Source organism: Thermobia domestica, chromosome 8 (genome assembly GCF_964235325.1).
Source record: "Thermobia domestica chromosome 8, izTheDome1.hap1.1, whole genome shotgun sequence".
Taxonomy (NCBI): Eukaryota; Metazoa; Arthropoda; class Insecta; order Zygentoma; family Lepismatidae; genus Thermobia; species Thermobia domestica.
The window spans coordinates 151981902-152005700 of NC_137461.1; the positions used below are offsets into that span (position 1 = coordinate 151981902).

Consider the following 23799-nt stretch of genomic DNA (forward strand, 5'->3'; position numbering starts at 1 on the left):
AAATGCATTGCTCCCACGACGCACCAACGAGTACCTTAATAGAAGGATTGTTCGAATTATTCAAACTGACACGATGATAATAACTAGTGTAATCAGAGCCAGCGTGGCATTTCACATGAGTTCCCAAATACTACATAGTGAATTCTTTGGGACAGGCCTATGCTCTTGCGTTCCTCCATTTGTTTCATTTTGTGTAACCGTATCTTCTGGCTGCTAACATTCCTTTCCATACATTTAGAGCTATTCAGATATTCGGTACATGGCTTCTACTTTAGCCTGTTAGGTCTCCGAACGTAACCTCTATTCAACGTGTGGGAAAAGTTGGAACGTCTGACCATAGCGGATGGGCTCTATATGTGAACAGCTGCTAGTGTGGCAGTTCTGCGTAGTTACAGGTGCTATTGAGGTAAGTAGTACATGTTTGTGAACGTTCTGTAGAATATTTTCAGAATGTCGTGCAGATGACGTGCTGGAATCTATACCTATTAACACCATCTTCCTGTATATTAACTTTGGTCCAGATACTAGAATTACTATTGAGTATTTTTAAATGTCGTTACACTAGTGATTACTTCCACCATAAGCACTTTTATCATATTAAGAAAAAAGCTATTTATTGTACATTTCTTTTAGATGATTCTATAAAAGTAAAGACTTTTGCTCTCGAGAAAGCCCTCAATGACCCAGCTATGTCAGTGTCTAATTGTAGCAGGATTATTCTATTTAATTTTCCTAATAAGTTTACAGTTTAGGAGGCGTAAGCTTAGAATTACGCGCTTAGTTAAATACAAGAAACAAAGACCGGTTTCTGACGATAATTACCAGAGACGAGTGAGTTAGTACTTCGTTACAAAGACACTTATTTACCGCTTTGTTTTTGACTATCTAGGTTGTGAATAAATCGTTCTTAATGGCCACCTTCAGAAATAATAGAGGGCTGGACTCTAAGCTCGGATGATCATGCTTAATAAACTTTTACATAAGTTTTCACACCTTTCACCGTTGAAACAATCCTTGATTAGCTACGTGTCACTATGTATATGTGGCTTTGTTCCTAAAATTCCGGGAAGTTCTTTGTGGTTAGAAGAGATACAATATGATATGAATCAATGCCCATATTTCCTTTATTTTTAGCTTCTTGTATTGATCACTTATAAAGGAAAGATACATTTTTAATATTTTATTGGTTTTATCAAAATTGAAAATCACTTACGAAGATAAATAAGTGTCGAATTAATGTAGAGACACAATTACTTTTTATCTGATTAAATATCTAGGCACTTTACTCTAGACTGCTATTCCTTGATAAGTTAAAACATGCGCTCTGCACTAGATATTAACCCTGTTTGATTTACCCTTATCATACCAAGGTAAGTTGATCAACGTTCCTAACCAAGGGGGTCCCATGATTTTTTCACTCTACATTTGTTTCATCAGTGTCATTTTGATGCTTTTTTCCCATTTTTAATATTAGGCTTCGTAAGATCTTCAGTTTTATAATTCTAGAAACAATATATATATATATATATATATATATATATATATATATATATATATATATATATATATATATAGTGTGTGTGTGTGTATCAAAAAAGTGTACCCCTAATAATTAAACGCGAACGTCAATACTACTGCATTAATATCGATCATCGTTTGTAAATAGTTTTACCTCAACACTTAGTTTACCCTGTTACTTTTAAGATACATAAATAGTGGCTAAGTACATATATACGGGGTGTGTCAAAACGTATCTCAAGGAACACACCTGCAGCTTAAAACTTACTATATAAATTTTGATAATTTTTCATGGTTTCTTTATTGTACATATTAGCGTTTCTTATACAAAGAATGACAATCTGTGCTACATTCTTATATATTGTATGTTTTACTGTTCTATATATACACAATAGATTGTTACATGGTTTGTAAATCAAATACTATTCATCACTACATTTTACAATAATGGGACATATTTAGTAATTTCCACTCTACAGGGGAAAAAAACTGTTCATTATCCTATACAAACATGAAGTTGGCATTTTACGTGTTGGAACAACATTCCGAGCAAACACTGCAAGTTTGAACTTTCCTGTGATTTTTGCACATAAATCGATTGCAATTATCACACTTTGTATTTACCTTCCGATCCGAATTTCATGGACACAGGCAGCATCGTCCTCTCTTCTTCTGCTTCTGTACTTCTGGGTTAGTTGCGACGCGACTTTGGCATGCTTGTACTTCTGTTGCTTCTATGGCCTTCAACACATGAGTATGTAACCCAATGGGATCAGCAGCTCTTCGTGCAATGTTTGGATTTATTAGTTCTTTTCCCAACTGTGACAAGAAGTGGTATCTTTTACTATGCTCTTTCTTCTGCCGGTCTGGATTTTTCAGGAACCAAATGAGGAATGAATTTAGTGCTGTAATGTCAATTATTCTCAAATCTATCCGTCAGCGTTGTCGACTCTTCCTTTATTGTGATTGTAATGAAAATTCATCATTTGCTTTCGATTTTCGTCATCGAACGAAGAATCATCAATGATTTGTGTTGATAGCACATGAACAACTTTATTTTTCTTGGGGACGTAGTTGACCATTGTCATATCATCAAAGAAGATAAATATTGATGATAAAATCTCCTTGTCCTTTGGAGTGTCCATGTTTGGATGTGTGTCTGGTTTCTTTGTCCTGAGTGTCCCAGTAATAGTAATATCCTTTGTTAACAGATATTCTGCAATTAGTACAGACGTAAAAAATTGTCTGTTGTGATACCTCTTTCTGTTCCGTACAAAGGTTCAATCATGTCGCATACAACGCGATGTGCCAAATTTTTCTCTGGAATATTTCCTGGAAGTTTGCCTGTATACACTTGTTAATTGTATAGATATGATGTCTTTACATCAGCTGCAGCCCAGATTTTGATGCCATACTTCGCTGGCTTTGACTTCTTGTACTGTTTGAAGGGAAAACGTTTACGAAATGCCACAAGATGTTCATCTACTGTCAACCTATCGAATGGTTCATAGGATTTCTTGCAATTTTCAACGAATTGGTCCCAGACCTTCCTGATAGCTGCAAGCTTGTCACTCATTTTTCGATGATCACGTATAGTTTTATCATCAAATCGTATAAATTGACTGATATGAGCAAATCTAGTCCTTGACATGGTCGCTGTGTAAACTGCACGTCGAATGCTTTCGTTTGTGCTCTACATTTGGGAAATGTTTTCTTTTCTGCAGCGAAGAGCTCCTGCTGTCACTGAAACATCAAAGAAAGCTCGTAGCTCAACTGGATCTACATTTTCCCCAATTTTAACTTTTTCTGGAACACACGTTTTGTTAAATTCGTTGATTGTTTGGACGGCTTCCTCATTCGTGTATTTGCAAATGATATCTATGATTTCATTGTGAACGAAGAGATTGAACACATCAAGAATGTTATTTGTATTCCAAGTAACTCTTGTAGGCCCTGGGATCCCTTTAACAATATTACATCTTCGACGACGGGTGACAGCTGGAGCTGAAGTTTTCCAAACTCTCCCAGATTTCGCTACAAATTTCTCATCATTATCTGGAATTGTCTCGCCATCACCCACATCACTATCTTCTTCTGTATTTACTTCTAGATTGTCCTCAGGTTCTGAGTCATTCTGTCCATCAAGTATAAACTCATCACTTGAATCACTCAAAATATCCTCTGCACCACTAATTTCCAGGTTTTTTTAACAAGTCAGAAATTGCGTCATCTTTCACAAATGTTCTCCTTGCCATGTTGCCCTTGCACAGTTGTCAAACGTTTATCCACAAACTGGAGTAATATTTTTTGTCGTCGTCTACCCGTTTAAAGGGTTGCGCCCTTTCTTCAGGAAAGTGTTCCATTAGGATTGCAGAGTCTACAAAAACGTGGTTGATCTAAGGGGCTTTCTTTTATTCATTCATTATTTTAAGTAATTAATATATATATATATATATATATATATATATATATATATATATACACAATAGAGATAAATTGGAACAGGTAACGCATAAATAATAATAATAATAACAACATATAGGTAATATGTGCAATGAGGTTATTAGAAATATGAAACAAGAAAATAACAAAATTGTCAGTGCATGAAAGCTAAGTGGTGAATACAATAACAAATAAGAGAAACAATAACAGAAATAACAATTCAAAGAATAATATTATAAAATGAGAATGAATTGTACTGGACGCCACAACACTAGGTTCCGTTATCCTCTGTTCATGGGGCTATTTAGGAACTGATATAGACAGGAGAGGCCCAGGATAGTTGGTGATTACTGTGCATATATTAGATATATGGAAGATGGCGTGGATGATATATGGCGAATACTTCTGGGTCTCGGTCGGCAGGATCCATTTGCAAGTGGTAGAATGTGAGGTAATGTTGAAGCGGAGTATCGACGTATCGTGGCGGTGTATCATTGTCTCGGTCATAGCGTATTACATCCTGAAGCATGGGGTGTTGTAAGCCAACACGTTTCATAATGTAGCGGATACGAAGCTTTCTAGATGAATGAGGAATGGTGGAAAATCTATGAGGTCATAGGGGAGCCTGGTTGGACTTGGAAATTCAATTCGATAGGCCGATCTGGAAGCATGTCGCTCCATTATAGATAATTGTTTATAAAACTTGTCGGGAGCTGCGGCCCAAGCTGTATGGCCATAAGTTAGAGTGGTCTTCATAAAGGCTTTGTAAGTTTGGAGGAGAGTAGGTAGTCGTAAACTCTAGCTTGTACCAGCTAAGCGTTTAAGTAGATTTAGACTGTTCTTGTCTTGAGTAACAATTTTCTTAAGGTGCGGAGTCCATGTGAGCTTCGTGTCAAATATTACTCCAAGGTAGGTAAGAGATGATGAAAGAGGAACTGGTGTGTGATCCACGTGGATGTTTAATAATTCGGATTGCGAAATACTCTGAATCGTCTACGAGGTAGTAGAAATAGATAGATTGTGATTTCACAGAGTTAATACTGAGTCTCCACACGTGACACCAACAAACAAATGTATCGATAGCTGGCTGCACTAGTCTGTTGATACGCTGGATAATGCGAGCTGTTGCTAGAAGTGCTGTGTTGTCAGCGAATTAATAGACTTGGACATGAGAAGTGAGTCGGAGATCGGCAATGTAAAGTAAGTTACAGCAATGGAAACAAAGAAGAACCTTGAGGTGTGCCAGAGTGTAAGAAAATGGGGTGAGATAGAGCGTTGTTAATAGAAATATATGCGATCCGTCCGCTTAAGAAGGTATTGATTAAGCGTATACAAGATAGGGCAGCAGATAATTATGTAATTTGTAAAGCAAGCCAGGATGCCAGACTTTATCGAATGACTTTTCCAAATCAAATGTAACTAAGCAGAAAAGGAAACCCTTGTTGTATTGGTCATAAATGACAATGGTAAATCGTAACAATTGATCTAGTGTACTGAAATGCGGTTAGAAACCAGCTTGATGGATCGGCAGAAGATCGTGCATTAGGAGGTGTCCGTGAAGCCCTCGAACCTGTATATGTTCACAGAGACAACTTGTTAAATGGATTGGGCGATAAGACTGGACATCAGATGATGGTTTATTTGGTTTAGGAAATAAAAGAACTTTGGAGTACTTCCAATCGAGCGGAAAGAAGCCACTACGAATGGACGTATAAATATAAATGAGAATCAGAGATGAAAGAAGGTGCATATTTGATGAGAGCATATGTAATGGAGTCGAATCCAGGTGCCGTACTGCGTTTAGTTGCTAAAGTAGCTCTGATGTCATCTGGGTCTATAGCCTGAGTAATGAGATTATTAGGTTCCAGAACACGGTGGTCAGATTGTTGTAAATGAGCGGAGGTTGGATCAGCATGACGGTTGATTGAAGGTTGAAGGCGTTGCGGTGTGTGCCCTCCAGGAAACGGAGTGAAGATATCTGGGGAAAACGCAGCAAAAATATTCGCCTTCTCTATATCAGTATTCAGAGCTTGATTGTTGTGAATAAGAGAATAGGATGTGCGAGACGTTTGGCCAGTGAGTTGATGGAATTTACGCCAATATTTCCTGGGATGAGTTTCTGTGGTAAGAGTCTTAAACGTTTGAATACACTGTCTTTTCTTGTAAGCTATTATGTAGTTATGTGCACTGAGAAAAAAAATTGTAGGTGGCGTACTTAGAAAGATAGGTCACATGTGTAATTACTGTAGTTTCTGGACTTAACGTACAGCAGACGTATAACTGAAAACGCATGTTTTATAATACTTTCTGTATAAGTGTTCCATCTATACGTACTTTCGGCATGAAACAATGTAGGCGGTCAGGATCTCACATACAAATGGACGCATTAACATAAGTATATGCATGTAATATACGGAAAACTGTTAGATGTCAGACGTCCTGCAACGGCATGATGTAACATACAAGAGCAGTGCCTATGAAGCATAGGGATAACGTATGCTCCGTAATGATTTCTATAGTAAGCAAGAGGATACCGTATATTTCTACAATATACCGCTGTCCAGAGAATGGATTTTTCTCTGTGTGTTATACGGAGATATTGACGACGTAAGCGAAGTGCCTCCCACTTGCCGCTTGTTCGGCATTCGCGATAAACTTGACGTGAAGCAGAAATTAATGCAATATACCTTGGCGGCAAGATAGGTTTATGCGGGTGAAAATGAGTAGAAGGAATTGAAGGATCCGCTGCATCTTGAACTGCAGCAGCAAGGTCCGTGATGACGTGATCAAGGCTATGTTGCGAGGTAGGTACCGTGAGTGCACTAATTGCGTCATCGATAGTAGATCGGTATAGATCCCAATTAGCCTTATGATAGAGATAGATTTTCCTAACTGGTAAGGGATTTGTTGGCTTCACTGTACAATGCAGTTCCAGTTTAATAGAAACATGATCGCTGCCGATTGAGTCCAGTACAGTAATGTTGAGAAGAAGAGATAGAGAAGACGAAGTTATTACTACGTCTGAAATTGTGTTGTTGGAGTAATATTTTTTTAAGTTAGCTAGCTATGGTATAGTTAGCACCCATTGCGAGGGCTACACCCTCTATTTGGGAAAGAGATTTAACATTATTATGGCGATAAAAAGGAATTTCTGTTGGGCAAAGAGACATTGGAGTAATAATTTTTTTTCGGGTACGGGAATAGGATAACATTGAAATCTTTATTCATCCAATTGTTTTATCCTTATAAAATAAGTTCCTACTCCCAGCCATTAGAGGGTTACGCCCTCTCTTTGGCATAGGTTACAATACGTATTGGTGTTGCTAATACAAGTACAATAGATGGTCTAAGTGCAATTTGGTTACACGGGGAGTTAATCATCATTTTATTCAGGTTCTATTTTATTTGATCATGGTAAAAAAAGAAAATTAGAAGTAAATGAAAAGAGGAACATGAAGTGCACTGTCTCAACACAACACAGACGTGATAGTGTAACAGATGAATGTTATGTTCTGTCCAACTTTGGACGTGATAAAGACAAACGGTGCCCTGGTAAGACATGAGGTGATTATTCTGCAGAGGATGAAGGGGCTATATAATGAGGAACGACGGATGATGAAAAAGCTGCAACTGCGTCTAAATCCGGATGATCAGGAGGTAGGGTATAGCGGTAAAGTGCAAAGAGTAGCGACAAAGGTGTATCCAGTAATTTGCGAGGTGGATTGCACGGGATGTTTGCTTGCATTGTGGTGAGGAGTAAGGGATGCCGGGACTCGAATCGGTTAGTAATATACTTCGTCCGTAAAGCTTCAAGATGGAACAGAAGATGTGGAAAAGGCATAATGTTGTAAACATCTTGAGTAGGACTAGGAAGTTTTATTCTGTAGCCTATTCGTATGGCATGTCGTTCTAGTATTTTCAGTTTTTAATAATGACGCTGAAGTGCGGCTATCCATGCAGTGAATCCGTAGGTCAGGGCTAGTCGTAAGAATACTTTGTAGGTATTAAGAACGGTATTTGCTCGTGGTCCCCAAGTAGTACCCGTGAGGCGTTTGAGGATTTTAATCCTGTTATATGCTTTCTGTATTACATTCTGAAGGTGAGGGCGCCAAGTGAGGTGGTGGTCAAAAATAATTCCCAGATACGTTACATGTTTAGCTGGATGAACCCGCATGTTATCTACTTGGATATTCAGAAGTGAAGGATTTCGATGTATCCGTGATCTGCGTTTTGGCGGGAGAAAGACTATTGCTTGTGTTTAATCTGGGTTGAGTTTCAGACACCACTTCGTACACCAGGTGAGAAAAGTTTGAATTGCTGCATTAATTTCAGTACTTATACGGTGAATAGTCCGGCCTAATATAAGAAATGCAGTGTCGTCTGCATACTGAAAAATATGTGTGTTTGGCGGCAATGGTGGCATATCTGCTACATATAGAAGATACAGCAAAGGTGATAAGGCAGACCCTTGTGGTACTCCAGAGAGAATAAATATCGTGTGCGAGAGAGTGTCATTAAGAGCAACATAAACAATACGGTTTTGAAGAAAATTATAGATAAACCTGATATATGATATGGGAAGTGTCAGACGGATAAGTTTATATATGAGAGCTGCATGCCATACCTTATCGAATGCCTTTTCCAGTTCGAAGAGCACTAGACAAGATCTAAATTGTGTATTAAACTGATTGGTAATAATATTAGACAGACGAAGCAACTGATCATTGATACTAAAACCGGGGCGGAAACCAGCCTGATGCAGAGGGATTATATGACGTTCTGTTAGATAAGAATGAAGGCGTCGAACAAGGATTCTTTCAAGAATTTTGCAATACATAATCCCATCGAAACCAGGTGCAGTACTTTTCTTGTTGTGGACAGTTCGAGTTATATCTGGTACTGTAATTGGTTGAGTAAGAGCAGTCTTGTGCGAGAGAGTGTGATAGATGTTAGGTTGAAGACGAAAGGTGTCGAAATTAACTTTCTCAACCGGATGAAGACGCCGAGAGTATACAGGTGGTAACGGAGTAAAGATTCCCCGGAGATATGTTGCAAAAGCGTCGGCGTTATCCTTGTCACCTTGTAGTGGGGAATCTTTATCTATTAACGGATATGAAGTACGAGTGGATTGTCCTGTGAGCTGATGGAAGCGCTTCCAGTATTGTGTTAGATGAGCTGTTTCGGCTAAGGAATTACAGGCTTTTATCCAGTTGCGTAATTTATAAGCTTTAAGGTAATTGGAGACGGTGCGTTAAAGTTGACGATGATGACGAAGAGCTTCTTCGTTTCTGGTATGGATATATTCGTTGTAAAGGGCTCTGGAACGTCGTATGAGAGGTAAGTATTGCGGAGGTAACGGAGGACGGCATAGATAAGTAAGCTTGGTAGTAGGGATGTGTTTATTCCCGGCATTTTGAAGTGCTGTGTTGATAGTATCTAGTGTAGTATAAAGTGCTTCCTCGGTTTCGGGACTAGGAGTTTCCGCCAACGCAGTAGCTATATCAGTTCTATAAGCTTCCCAGTTTGCTTTATCGAATCGCAGGATACGTCGAGCAGTATGACTGGATAGATTTTGAGAAGATTTTAAACATGTGATTGTTAACTTAATTGGTAAATGATCGCTACCCAGATTCCCCAAAACTGTAACATTACAGCGATTATAAAGGGAGGCGGAGGTAATCACAATGTCTGGGGTGGTTTGTGAGATGGGCCGTGTGTGCGCTGGAAGTTGATGTATGATGCCTGTCGTGTTTGTTTCAATGAAGTTAATGAACTGGTGTTTCTCTCGATCTGACCGACTATGAACGTTAATATCTGCAATAATGATATAGTTACGAAAGTTATTGGATATATAATGAAAGAAGTTAAGTGGGATATGGTGACCTGGACGTATATAGATGGTTGCAAGAGTGACATACAGTTGGCGAAAATAGGTCGTGACTATAAGGTATTCCGGGAGTCGAAATGTGAGGAAATGTTGTCGGATGGCTAGAGTAACAGGATAGCGAATAGCTACGCCGCCATTTGCGCGATGTGTTGGAGCAGTGTTGTCGTGACATAGAAGTTGATACTGTGGTATTTTACAGCTTTGCTTGGACGTAAGATATGTTTCATTCAATAGAAATGCGTTAGCTTTTTCTTCAAGAAGAAGATGCTCGAACAAAAGCTTGTGTGTTAGTAGCGATCGGATATTAAGAAATATAAACACAAGTTCCATAACCACTTTATGCTTAGACTGCTGTTTCGAGGGGGGCAGCGTGGAAATAGACAGATTGCCCGGAGTATGTAGCATTGAGGTTAATATGAAAAACATTTCGGGCAGCATATTGGATTTGTTGAAGAACATGTGGCCTACCAAATGGATGTATGTTTTGAAGAGCGATGGTTATGAAGGAGAGTAGCTGAGCTACAGTTACAGTTTGTTGCGTTTGTGTAGGAGGCATTTGAGTTTGCTGTGTTGTATGAAGCCGAACTGGAACAACTAGACTTAGTTTTGTGGTGTCAGGTGCTGGGCGTGATTTACATTTAAAGCCGTATGTCGGGTGACTCTCAGGATAGGCAGAACAAACAGGTGGCATTTTCAAATTTGTACACTGATTAGTAGCATGGGGACCAGAGCAATAACCACATTTCGAAGCTCTCTTACAATTAGCTGTAGTATGGTCGTTATATGTTTGACACCTCTCACACCGAATCGGTAAGGGTTGTGCAGTTCGAGAAGGGAGTAATAAAATGATATATCAAATTTAGACTGGTTGTCCTTCCGAGAGCCTGCAAGTTTGTAAGAACGCGCAGTAAAACTTATGCCATAACCAACACATTTTATGCAAATTACCAGTCTTGCTTGTTAATAAATTAACAGAAAAATCTTTGAATTATTTAGGTGTGTATATAAAATATATTTTGTTGTCCAAAATCACATAGGACAAATAGAACGTGGTGTCATCTAGCGAATACATTTTAATTATCAGCATATTGAGAAAGAACGAAATACCTTGAGGGATCCTCGGAGGACTCCAGATCAGTTATTCCTATTTTTAAAATCTAACTACTTAACGATATTTTTGTTTTTGCGTTTATAAGTCTTACTCTGAAAAATGAACACAGAAAAATCGTGGAGGATATGCATGTCATACTTTTCATTTGTCACTTAAAAAACATGGTATGATAAGGTTAGACAGCTATTCCTTGATAAGTTAAAACATGCGCTTGAGAACTCCACACTAGATTTTAACCCTGTTTGATTTACCTATGGATTTCATAACTTTCGCAACCGAAATCACAGTACTGTTATATTCACTGGCTACACACATGGTTAAGATGTCGAACAGGCTACACAGTTTTGCATACAGTATTTAGAACAAATATTATTAATTTAGCTTTCTCCATGACATTGAGCTTAATAGTTATGTAGATTATCGGCCAACATCGCAATTTCCACTTCAACAAATCTACGTTGGAGCACATGCAGAAGAATTTCATCTCATTCCGCCCTGAAATCTACTATTCATAGTGGAGCGAGGATATTGTAGACAATGATTTAGAAGTCCAAATGCGCATAAATCCATGAAATTGGAGTCTATACTTTTGCCGGAATTGTCATGAAAGAGAATAACCCGGATTGTTGTTTCTTGCTACAGTCATGATAAAACCGGATGGTATGAGCATTGGTGTCTCGTGACATAATTTTTCGGTAGTTCATACTCGTTAGAAAATTCTATTCTAGAATTCTTTCAGTATTCTAAATAAGAAAAACTAATCAATGAAAGTAACCATATATATATTTACACATAATGACAAGTATCAATTTATAAACAAATGTTCCATTTCATTCGTATATGAAAGTACTTCTCATGTTCTTCTGGGCAATCAACTTGTCAATAACTCTTCTGAAGTTTAGATTTTTCATTTTTTCTCTGTTATTTTGAGCAACGGTACTACTTTAAATGCTTCCATATTCTTTAATATGGTAACACAACTTTCAGTTTCTGAAGCCAACTTCGGATTATTTGCTATGATTTTCACGAGTTTTGTTGTATGCCATTTTCTTTCTACAGACTTACCGTCAATTTCACAATATACTAAATGTAATCTCCATTAGTATCAAAACTGCAAACGTCTGCTGTCTCGTATATTTTAAGAGCTCCTTCGTGGCTAAGCGGTTAGCGTTCATGCCTTTGGCGTGGGAGACCCGGATTCGATTCTCGACGGTAGCTCATGTGGTTCGAATTCCACGTTAATCAGTAATTTGGGACGTTAAACCCAAAATCAACTCAACTCGTATATTTGAATTGTCATGTATGCTCTTTAGTGAACTGTTAACAGTATACACGAAACATGTAATGTATCAAATTATTATGATACTTGCAGAGAAAGCTTAAATTAGGAACGCTTTGTCCATGTACTTTTGCATTGTTATCTCAAGATACTTCATTACTGATCCCCCCTCCAAAGAGAAAACCTTTCGAGTTACAGCTGAACGTACGTTACTACAATCTTAATACTCGCCTTTTTCTATTTTGCATGTCTTAAAGATGTATATTGATACAAATCAATTCCAAAATTTCCTTCAGGTTTCCACAATACAGAAGGTAAGATTTTACCATTGTAGCAATATTACCAAGTACAACATGTTTTGATAAGCTATTCACTTTTCTTACAAACATTTAGTTTATTTAGGTAGAAAAAACCGTAACCCAAAGAAAAATCAGAGATTATACGTATTTAAAAAAGTCTTCAAAAGAAATTAAAATTTAATTGTATTTGCATTAACTTAAAAATCTCTGTGGAAGGGTTTCAAAATCTCCGATTCCCCTTGGTACGACCTCGGAAAGCCGTAATTTTGTTTGTTCCTGTCCGCATTTCCCTTCGGTACTACAAATAGAGCAGCCTATCACGCTCGCTGCTCTATTGTGAACGTGGTGTGATGATGGAATGTATGCAAGGGAAGCAAGCGAAGAATAGAAACGAAACGACAATATAATAATATTCTAAATATGATTAAATATCTTAAGGAGCAACAAACAGCCCAAAATACTTGGTGGTTCACGTGCTCGTGCGAACTGCACAAGGCGACGCCACTGGGTATGAGTGGTTGCTTTGTTCACCACACCTAGTTTTTGTTAGCTCCGTACAAATTAGGGGTGTGTTTCCGATAGATTTCGGTCATAATGGATTCCTAAAAATAAGACAGCATTAACTTTTTCTCTTCACCGAACGTGTCTGCAACTTCTCCTCATAACCATGTACGGCGACAATCACAATTCTGTTTGCGCCTGCAGTAAAATTCAGTATGTTTCCTTCCAGAGATGTCACGGTAGTAATTGACCAAATGTTACCATTCGCGTGAAATAAATGTAGGTCTGGTCTAGTGTCTCCCATTTTGATTTTCCCCCAAGTGTCGTTCGTACAGTTTGTATTACCTTCAGCAATGTGTCGCGGAAGAGGATTGTGAGCCCATGAACATCGTGGCTGACAGTACCATACGAGATTTAATGTCTGGGCCACATAAGATTGGGACGACAGATTCTCTTAGTCTGTCAGTCTGCCAGAGATACTTTTACGTATGTGTGAATGAGCTGTGATAACTGAAAACAGTTAAATACTCTATCTTATGAGTATCTCAAAGCATGAAACTGGTGTCAAGAAACATGCGACGTATTTAAAATCTGCAGACTTCTGTAAGTAAGTTTCATTTTCTCACTATTCAGACTATTTTAATTAGATATAATTATTTCAGTTTTTTTCACACCTTTGTACCAGCAATGCTGCCTAACTGTAAAATGAGTTTTAATAATCAGAAAACAGATTTAAATAATCCCTCCGAAGATGTAACATATTCCAAAGTAGTAGGTGCCAACGGGCATAAATTATAATGAAGTTATAGCAAGATTTGAGAAACGTCAACTCAGACAATGGAAAAATGTGAACCTAGACAATGGATATATTCAAATAACTTCAAATGTATTTAAGCAATATCTAAAAAAAAAAAAAAAAAAAATTTAGTAATAGGCCTATTCTACATACCATAAAAGTTATCCAAAGATATTATCATCAATGTTGTAACTGATAGAGTGTTAACAACTTGCTATATACCCATTTATTTTCAAATGACACTATGTCATGTTCTTAGTGTATGAGTGCATAATGGTGAGCAAGAATATATGTCAATAGTAGTCAAAGCTCCATTTCGGGTATAAACACTCAACTATATTCTTAGTGATATAGTAGAAGAAACAAATGAGAAAAAATGGCCTAACCCGGAAATAATTGCAACACAAATGTTTTTTTCGTCTATCACTTCCAAATAGCGTTGCTAATAATATATTCAAAATCCGCTTTCGTAATGCTTGGGGAAAGTCCGCCATCTTGGATTCAATATGGCGACCACACCGAGACATCGACTCACACTTAAATGACAATATCTACTCACAGATTTAAGCTGAAAACTTCGTTCCTGCGCCATTTTCAAGATAATAGCATACCTTAAGGGATGCAAGTTTGCATGCCTCTATGTACCACCGCCATATTGAAAAATGGCGACGATTATTAAAAATATAGTTTTCTTTTCAATTGGCAATAATGTTTTATTGGCAGATAACTCAGAAACTAACAGACATATGCAGAAATTTCTTGAAATAAACGTAAAAGCTCATGATCTTAGCTTTCCAACGAGGGTACTTATTTTCGTTTATCTTACAAAGTAACGGAGCTAGTCGAATTTATGTGGCACTGGGTGTGCGATTTTCGATAATATGACTTTTTCCTCAGGTTCCTGCTAGAAGCTAAGTAGACGCAGTATACGGATTGACCAGTAAATAATTGCAACACAAATAATTTTTGAACGAGGATGTGTAACAAGGTGTATTTAGCTACATATTAAAAATCTTCTACTCACCTCCTTGGGGAAAGTCCTCCGAAATTTCGTTGAAATATGACTTCTGAGATTTCGTTCAGATGTCGCTACAGATTGCGATAATCCATCATTGAAATGAAAGAAGATGTGAAAAATTGTTCAAAATTACGATATTTCTTCAGTCCTTGTTATGGTTAACGCTACATGTCTATTTGAAAGGCAAAAATTAAAACAGTGTAGCAACCTCTTCACTGAAAAAATTGTCCTCGTCTTTACAAAGTTTACACCGTTTTCCACATTATCACAAGTTTCTTCCAGGCAATTTTCACTAATTTATATTAGTAATAGATCACGTTTCTGGCATGAATACTTCATGTCTCTATTGTTTTCATGTATGTGTATATATAATGGATAACAATTAAAACAGTGTAGCTATCTAATCATTAAAATGAATGATCATGGATTTTGAATATATTATTAGCAACGCTATTTGGAAGTGATAGACGAAAAAAACATTTGTGTTGCAATTATTTCCGGGTCAAATCGTATATTGCCTCTACTAATAGTGCAGATAACTGCATCATTTATTTTGGTCACCCTCACTGTATTCGTATTGAAGTCAACACTTCATTTCTTATTTCTTTAGAACGCAATGGCGTAGTGTATGTTGCAATTATACATATATTTAAAATTTCTATTGTTATGCATAAACTTAGAAGCTTATGTATTTCCATTTATTATGTTTATCTAGATTCACTTCCATGGGCACAGCTTTGATTCCCTTCATGCTCATATTCCTCGTGAAATTCTTCCTGAAGAGTATGGTGGGACCAAACCAAAATTTGATAATTCTTCTTGGGTTGAATCTTTGATAGAATACGAATCTATATTTAGAGGTAAGCGAATTTCACCGACAATCCTAACTACAAGATCACGCAGAGGAAGAAACTAACTATTCTTTCCTTGTTCTTTTAGCTTTCCAACTTCGCCTAGCTATGTTACATAATAGACTAGAATAAGTCTTTTGGAAAGTGCGTTCAGCAAAGACAAAACAAGAAATTTACGAAAATATATTAGTAGCACTTTGAAAATTAAGAATAATTTAGGTGAAGATATTTATTATTTACTAGTTGTCAATACAGGTATTTCTCAATATATCTATTGACCCAATTTCTATCTTCAACTTGTAATACGAATTAGTATTTACAAAATCTGTAGTTCATTGTCTTGCTAATACAGTTAATGAAGGGCTAGAAACATTAGTAAGTGAACGAAAGTAATCTATTATAAATGTAAGATCTTTCTCTATTTCTTCCGTCATACTATTTTAAAAATGTGACTTCCTGTGAACTGTTACTTCTCAAAGATGACAGGTTCAAGATTCTATTTAATTTGAATAGATACTAGTGGGTAGATTCATTGGACCAAACTAACTGAGTTTTCTCAATACTATTTGCGTGATTGTAGCGTTGTTTTCGAGATACAGAGTTACTCGTCGCAACGCACTATTGGCTTTCGAACATGGAAAATACAATTCAAAACCGGGTCATATTAGTAATAATATATTGGAGCAAGGTGCTGTGTATACAATTAATGCAACGAATACATGGAAGGTCAGTGACACGAAGGTGACAGTGTTGTAAAACGTGAACACTATACTGTAAAAAACATAACACTATCAGGTTATTGCATGTTTAGTGTTCTTTGGTACTTGTGAAAAATACGGGAAGAGAATGATTGTATGTGGTTAACCATCAGAAACAAGGACATCACAGCTTTGTACCCTATCGCCAGGCTCGAAACATAACCGTTTGAACATCAAGGACGAAATACATGTATTGAAGATCAAAATATGCACTCGTTCGGGAGCTAAAGAAATATTACAATAAAAATCGTTAGTATATACATTATTGACATGTATAGAAATTGAGGCAAACTAATATGAAGAACGTGAGCTGTACGTTGTGCAGAAATTGAGGGTAGGGACACAGAACGCGAAGTGAAGCGGCGAGAGAAAATTGGAACTGAATGTTGAGAGCTAGACGAACAGACAGTACGTACATCAAAGCTGCACAGTTTCCAATTCTCAGCATTAAACTGTAATTTTTTGAGGTATATTTACCCTAGGTATAAAAAACGTAGAATAAAACACAAAATAAATGGATGCCATTACCTTTCTGACCACATGATAATGAAACTGACATTTTTGCGATACATTCGGTTTTCCCAATCTAGGTGCAATACGCTGTATACTGTATTTTGAAAATGCTTTCCACGTCTGCTCAGAGACAACTCTGCTCCTATGCAGCTTGTGTTTTTATTGCATCATCGCTTTCTTGCAAACATTTCATTAATAAGCATCTCGCTGTCCATCTTTTTGCATTTAATAGCTTCTAGTTCACTTTATGTATTCGCTCACGTCCACGTTAGTTAGTAATTGTGGCATTCTTAGTAGGACGCCCATTCATCATGTCCAGGTGATGCAACATAGGATGAAACACATCTTTTTTAATTGTTCTGAGGCCAAAACTGTAGAAAAAGTAACAATGACATCTATTTCTAACTATCCTGAGGCCAAAATAGTAGAGAAAACCACAACGTTGAACATGAAGTATAATCATTTTGTACTATAACAAAATCTCTGTTGACACATTAAAGTATTTGCTAGAAATGGTTTCCACCGACATTAGAACACCTTGTTATCTTCTCTGCAGATACTGAAAAATTCGCTAAGGATGCCCGTATTTGTCCTCCAGCTACCACACTTCTTTCTACAAGAATTTCCAAAGTCTCCACCGTCTACAAGAATTTCCAAAGTCTAATGAACAAACTCCTTCATGGAACCGCAAAGAAAAGTCCAGATGCGACAAGTCTGGCGAGCGCCCAGGCCAAGCTACTGGATCACTGCGACCGATATATTTCTCACTATGAAGATACAGTATTCACGAACTTCTACTATGAAGTGTGTATCTGCACCATTATTCTAGAACCGCATTTGTGTACGTATTACCAAGGTACATCATCCAGGAGTTCAGCGAGCACTTCGTTCAGGAATGTCAGATAATAATGTCCATTTAACACGTGGAGGTAAATATATGGACCTATGAGCTGGACTTTTACAATTTCAACCCAAACTTTAACCAAAGGAACGATATTGGGAACTTCTGGAATGCACAGCGTGAGGATTTTCAGTTGCCCATATGTGTCTGTTTCTTGAGTCGAAGTATCCTGGTCATGTGAAGAGAGTTTCATCACTAAATAAGAAGAAGCGTGCTAACTGTGGATCTTCAGCTATCTGTCAAGAAAGCATCGACAAAATTATTTGGGTGCAGCGAAATCTTGTGGTTCCAACTTCTGAACCGTCTGGAGCCGATAAGGATGAATGTGTATATAATTAACGGTGCGAACTCTTCTGAGAAGTCCACGCTCTTGGTAAGCAGCACAAACGACCTATTTTATGTAAACGATGTTCAAGCCTTGCAAATATGGCGTGTATAGATTGTCGCCTATTAACAAAAATGTTTTTTGAAGTTCTATAAACGAAACGTTATGTAAACAATGTTTGAAGTCATGCAAAGGTAAACATATTAACCCTACAATGCATATTGTATCATACTTGATACAAAATAAATTATGGCTAGTAGTATTAGTGTTCAGATCGTGAGCTGTATCACAAATACGCATTGTATCATATCTGATATTTCTCCTGACCACATAGTTCACCATATATCCGGTAGATGTCAGGAAAATGTTGCTTCAGTACAGAGAGAAAGAAGTCGTGCACGTGCTTAGCGAAGGTGAGAATAGAAGAGTTTATGGGTCCTCTACTCTGAAGGACAAAGAATAGTTTCGAAGTTGCAAAAATTCAAAGTTCATGAAGTAAGTTTCCTAATTGTTTTGGGTATAATTTGATTTTGCACGAGAGAGGAACATGAACTGCTGATGCATAATGTACCATAAGTGATACAAAGTATTTTTATATTTTAGCACGAAAAATTATTTTAGTATATTTTTCTATCCGGATATTAATTAGAAGTGTCTTATCATATGTCTGTATATTGTTTCACTTAAATACAAAAAATCATGCACTGTAGGGTTAATAACTCATAAAATTATCATAGTAATATCTTTATATTAGGGTATAATTTGTTCGACTTCGCACTACTTCAATTTCTTAAATAATAGTAATAAATTATTTCCAGCTTTTAAGCGGTTTATTACTATTATTATTTTCTACTCCTTTTTAGAGCATTTATTATTTGTTTTCTTTTTTGAAGTAGGTTTATTTTCTCTAAATATTTAGTTAAGTTTATTTTAAATCCTTTTTGTGTTTATTGTATGTTTGTCCTATCAACGTGTTAGAAATTTATTTAACGTATTTAAACAAATATATTTTGTAAAATTACGAGTATTGACAACTTTATGAAGAAAAGCTGGTGGTTGATAATTAAATATGAGTAGCACAAAAATTTGCACTAGTTTCTTTTTGAGTGACTATAGCTTTACTTTTTACAGTTGCTGATCACATACCACCAAAATGTATTATTACATTACTGCAATCTTCTAATAGTTTGTTAAATTTTATTGTTCCAGAGATGAATAACTATGGATATTTAGAAATCAAATAAATCTTACTACGACGAAAAGATATAAGAAGTCTACGGAAACTATATAAACTGATGATAGCTCAGCGAGTAAGGCAGGAAATGAGGAATAGAAGGCATTTTCGAAAGTCAAGCTTCGTTTCCTGAAATAGAAGGGCGCAAGATATGGAAATATTATTTCAGTAAACATTTAAGTGAGAGGTATTTGTACAAAGTATTCGATCTTAGATGGAGGATCAAATCTTATTCGTCTCAACTTGGGTTTTTATACAGCAACTCTACAATCATTCGACAGCCAAAAGCATGTCTGAAATATCTTTCTTAAAATGACTCAGTTCTACTGTTATATTGCACATAATATCCTCTGTGATGGCAAACTAGGTGTCTTTCAATGGAAGTATAACATTAGGGAAAAAATTTGTTTTAATCCGTACGTGTAGTGTTTTTGAGATTTTCGCAAGACTGGATGCTTTCATTGCGTTGATGAATCATTCCAGTATACTAACGACCGGTTCCAGCATTTGATGTGGAACTTCGATTCGGAGTTCTTACTTTTGGTATGAACTCTTTCCGGTCGCACGGTCAAATTTAATTTTGTACACTCTAAGTCTCCGTTAAAGTTAAATGTGTAGAATCTTTGAAAATATTAATATCTCAATAATCTTTATTATGGACAAATCAATATTTTCGTTTTATCATTGACACTATTTCCGCATAATTTGCGCATTGAAACTTGCCAGGTTCACAGTCCTAGACCCTATGTATTAACTCGCAGCCATTTTTGAATCTGTTGTACTATTCTGTTTAAGAGATCAAATTGTTTGTTAATACAGTAAATTATCTCATGAGCCCCTGAAGTTATGAGAATTGTGCACGTGATATGGACTTCTAATTAAAAGCAAGTGAACATGCTTCAGTGTTTCTGAACATCCTGCTTATAAAAATGGTAAGGGACACTTCCTATATTATAATAGTTCGCGATTTTACCTTCATAGGGATTGTACCAAGCAATTTATAGAAGTTCGGAATTGTGTTTGATGTGGGAAGAAATAATTTTACTTAATTTAACGTTATAAAAAGTTAAGGAGTTTACGTAATCCTAATAATCAAATTTTGATTATCAAATACACTTAAAACCAGAGAAAATCATATGTACTTTTCATATTTTTCGTTATCTTATTCATTACGTACGAATAACAGAGTTTTTATTAGTTTTCAATAAAATCGAAGAAAATTGGTCTTGGATATAACACATGCAATAATTGATTTCAGGTTGCAGAAATAAAGAAACGCATTAAAATGTATTTCGAAAAAATGTTTCTCATAATAAATATGTGAAATATATTTTTTAAAAGAAATTTTAAAGTATGAAATTTATTTAAATACTTTTCTTCACTCTATCCTAAGTCCGACATTACTGCAGCTTACTGTATCAATAAAAATGCTTTATGCGCAACCTGCTCGAGATTTTTCATTGTAACATTAGTTGTAGTAAAAACAATTTTAATGAGTTATACACTTTGCTGGTGTAGCCTTCGTATCATATATGAATGTAGCATATATATGTGATATTTTCTATTTTAAATACTATCATACGTGTTGTACGTACGTCAACTCATACTTGCTAAGAGTTTTTGCTTGGCTGATTTACTTAACTATGATCACTTCATTTTTGAAGACTACATTAAACATTGGAATTCATGTATATAAAAAAACTTTCCCAAGGAACTTCAACTAAGACGCCAATAGTAGTCTTAAAAGTGTACATGTAGTAGAGATTTTAACTAAAACACAAATTATAATAATCAAACTTGAACGTTTGAAAACACAAAGTCTATACATTTACTTAGTTCCAATTCATATTACACAGCAAGACAGAGATAAACCAACAAAAGCCTTAGTCAAATAAGTCACATTAGTTTACGATACTCTACAAATTTTACTTTCAAATCAGTATGAAAATGTTATTCAGAATCTTATGGGTAAAAATACCCAGATTACTGCAAATACAGAAATTAATAGCTGGTCCTCTCCATTAGCATACTAACTACATAAAACTGATCCTGTCGCTTTTAACAGAACAAGTAATCTTGTTTCTAAAAGTCAAATTGGGACAAACTTGTACCAAATGCTACATTTATAGCTAGCTCAAATTTCAGTACACCGTATACACCACACAACCTAAAATTTTGAAACATGACTAAATAGCAGTTACGTTTAGCCTCATTACATCTATCCCTTTGGTCACTATGAGACCGATAGATGACTAGATTTTGGGGTATCTTCTCCACCACCAGCAACGTACGCTGGAATATAAAAGTAAATCTCATCTGAAAAATAATTCTACATCTAAAGCATGTGGGAAATGTAGCTCATGGTATTTAGAAATCATAACTCATACTCAAATTTGCTTTTAAAAGTGCAGCAGATAAGGAAAGAAAAATTAAGTATAAGAGTAAGGAAAGAAAAATTAAGTATAAGAGTAATTAGTCTGGCGTAGTCACTTATTGTTTCGACGAAATAAACTGTACCTTCTTCAAAGATAGTAACTCCATTCTTCTCCTCTCCCTCTCGCTGGCTCGTTGCTGTTCTTACAACTCCAAACGAAGTACCCCGAGAAACACTCACCATCCAGTTTTGTTTCCCGGACTGAGGCCTCAAACCACACCTCCTGATTTCCTCAATACCAATATGGTCACTCCATAACTCACCTTCTCCTAACACCGTGTTCGTGACGTCACATGAGTCAAAACGTTTGAGAGTCGAAGACCTCACACGCTGGGGACTTCACCTCCTGATCCTGAATTGTACTTTCTGAGGAATTTCAAGTGCAAAGCTAAACCTCAGCGAAAAGTAGAAAATACAAAATACACACTTAATAATCGTTGACGTACTTACCAGACAATAACTTTTAGTTGAGGCAACCCAATGAGTCAGCTAGAGAAGAGCTAACTGGGCACTCGAAATATTTACAAATAAGTTGAATGTGAGCAATGTCCTCAAACGCAGACCAGTGACACTGCCAAGAAATGGAAACGTAGCCAGACACAGGTAGAAAGTTGATCAGTTGCAGAAAGGTAAGAAAACAAACAAGGATATTGACTTTATATGAGGTTAAAGGAATCTGCTATTGCACTTATCTTTTAATAAAACACAAAGGTATACAAATATGCCTCTAGAAAGCTTGAGACTATATAATTGAACTTTCCGAGGAAAGAAAAAAAATTAAAAATAATCCAGCGAAGTAGATGACGTAAATCCAAAAGTCTGTCGTTGGAATCGAACCAGGGACCTCCGACGTATAGTATCGTAACAATATGAAAGTTTAATATATATTAAATATGTATTACAAAAAATATCATAAACTAAAATTACTATTACGTCAGATACTTGAAAAAGTAGTTGCAAAAACTCTAGTTTATCTAAGGACAAACTACAGAAACTAAGACAAGATTTCTTATTATACAATAATAGGTGTTAAATTAAGGTTTACTCGACTATAAAATGACGAACGAAAGTATTCTTAGCAGTAACTTCGCAATTCATTAGTCAGTTTAATGTGTTAATGTTACAAATTGCACCACAGGAAAACGTAGTGTGTAGTAGTAAGTGCTTTTATTGTGTAAATAATTATACTACTATTATTAATGATACACTACTACTAAATACTAATTATACTAATTATATTGCAAGTAAATTATACTATTATTACTAATGATACACTACTACTGATTATACTACTAATTATACTAATTATATTGTAAGTAAATTATACTACTATTTCTAATGATACACTACTACTAAATACTAATTATATTGCAAGTAAATTATACTACTATTGGGCCATTCCATCGTCACGGGCAGGACATTTACACTACATTTTTGATGCTTTAAAGTTGTATATTTCTAAAAATACAACATAAATTCTGCTAATTGTATGATATATGAGCAGTACAGACTTAGAAGTATATGTAGCTGATGTTTTCAGTATTTTTTTCTGTTTAGAGTAGAAAATATTAATTCCTAAACGTCTGTCACGGGCGGGGACAAAAAAGAAAAGTGACTTTCGACACACCAAGTGAATGTTACAAAACTCTGTGAATCCTTAGCTCAAAATGTTTTTATTTAAACGGAAATGTATAAATGATGAAATATTTTACCAAACTTATTATACAAATTAGAGAAATTTGCCAAATATTTATATTAATAAAAAACTCAACTTTACTGTGTCACGGGCGGGACACATCGTTGTCACGGGCAGGACACCGTGTGAATCAACACACAAAATCTCAATAAGAATGATTTGAAAACTGAAATAAAATCGAAAATAAGTCAATTTCTGTTGTTCTGTTATATCATTGTACACAAATAATCCTATTT

The 23799-nt window shown here is 36.1% G+C and overlaps 1 protein-coding gene across 3 annotated transcripts in view; it reads left to right on the forward strand.

Annotated features, from left to right (window-relative positions):
* The window catches only part of LOC145693293 (alpha-tocopherol transfer protein-like), a 111845-nt gene extending 90977 nt beyond the window's left edge, over positions 1-20868 (forward strand). For all 3 annotated transcript variants that reach the window (XM_081769148.1, XM_081769150.1, XM_081769149.1), the window contains 2 exons: positions 15567-15711; positions 19409-20868. In XM_081769148.1, coding sequence (XP_081625274.1) covers positions 15567-15711; positions 19409-19443 — 180 coding nt within the window. In that variant the 3' untranslated portion in view covers positions 19444-20868. The remainder of the gene's footprint in view (positions 1-15566; positions 15712-19408) is intronic.
* Positions 20869-23799: the final 2931 nt, after the last annotated feature.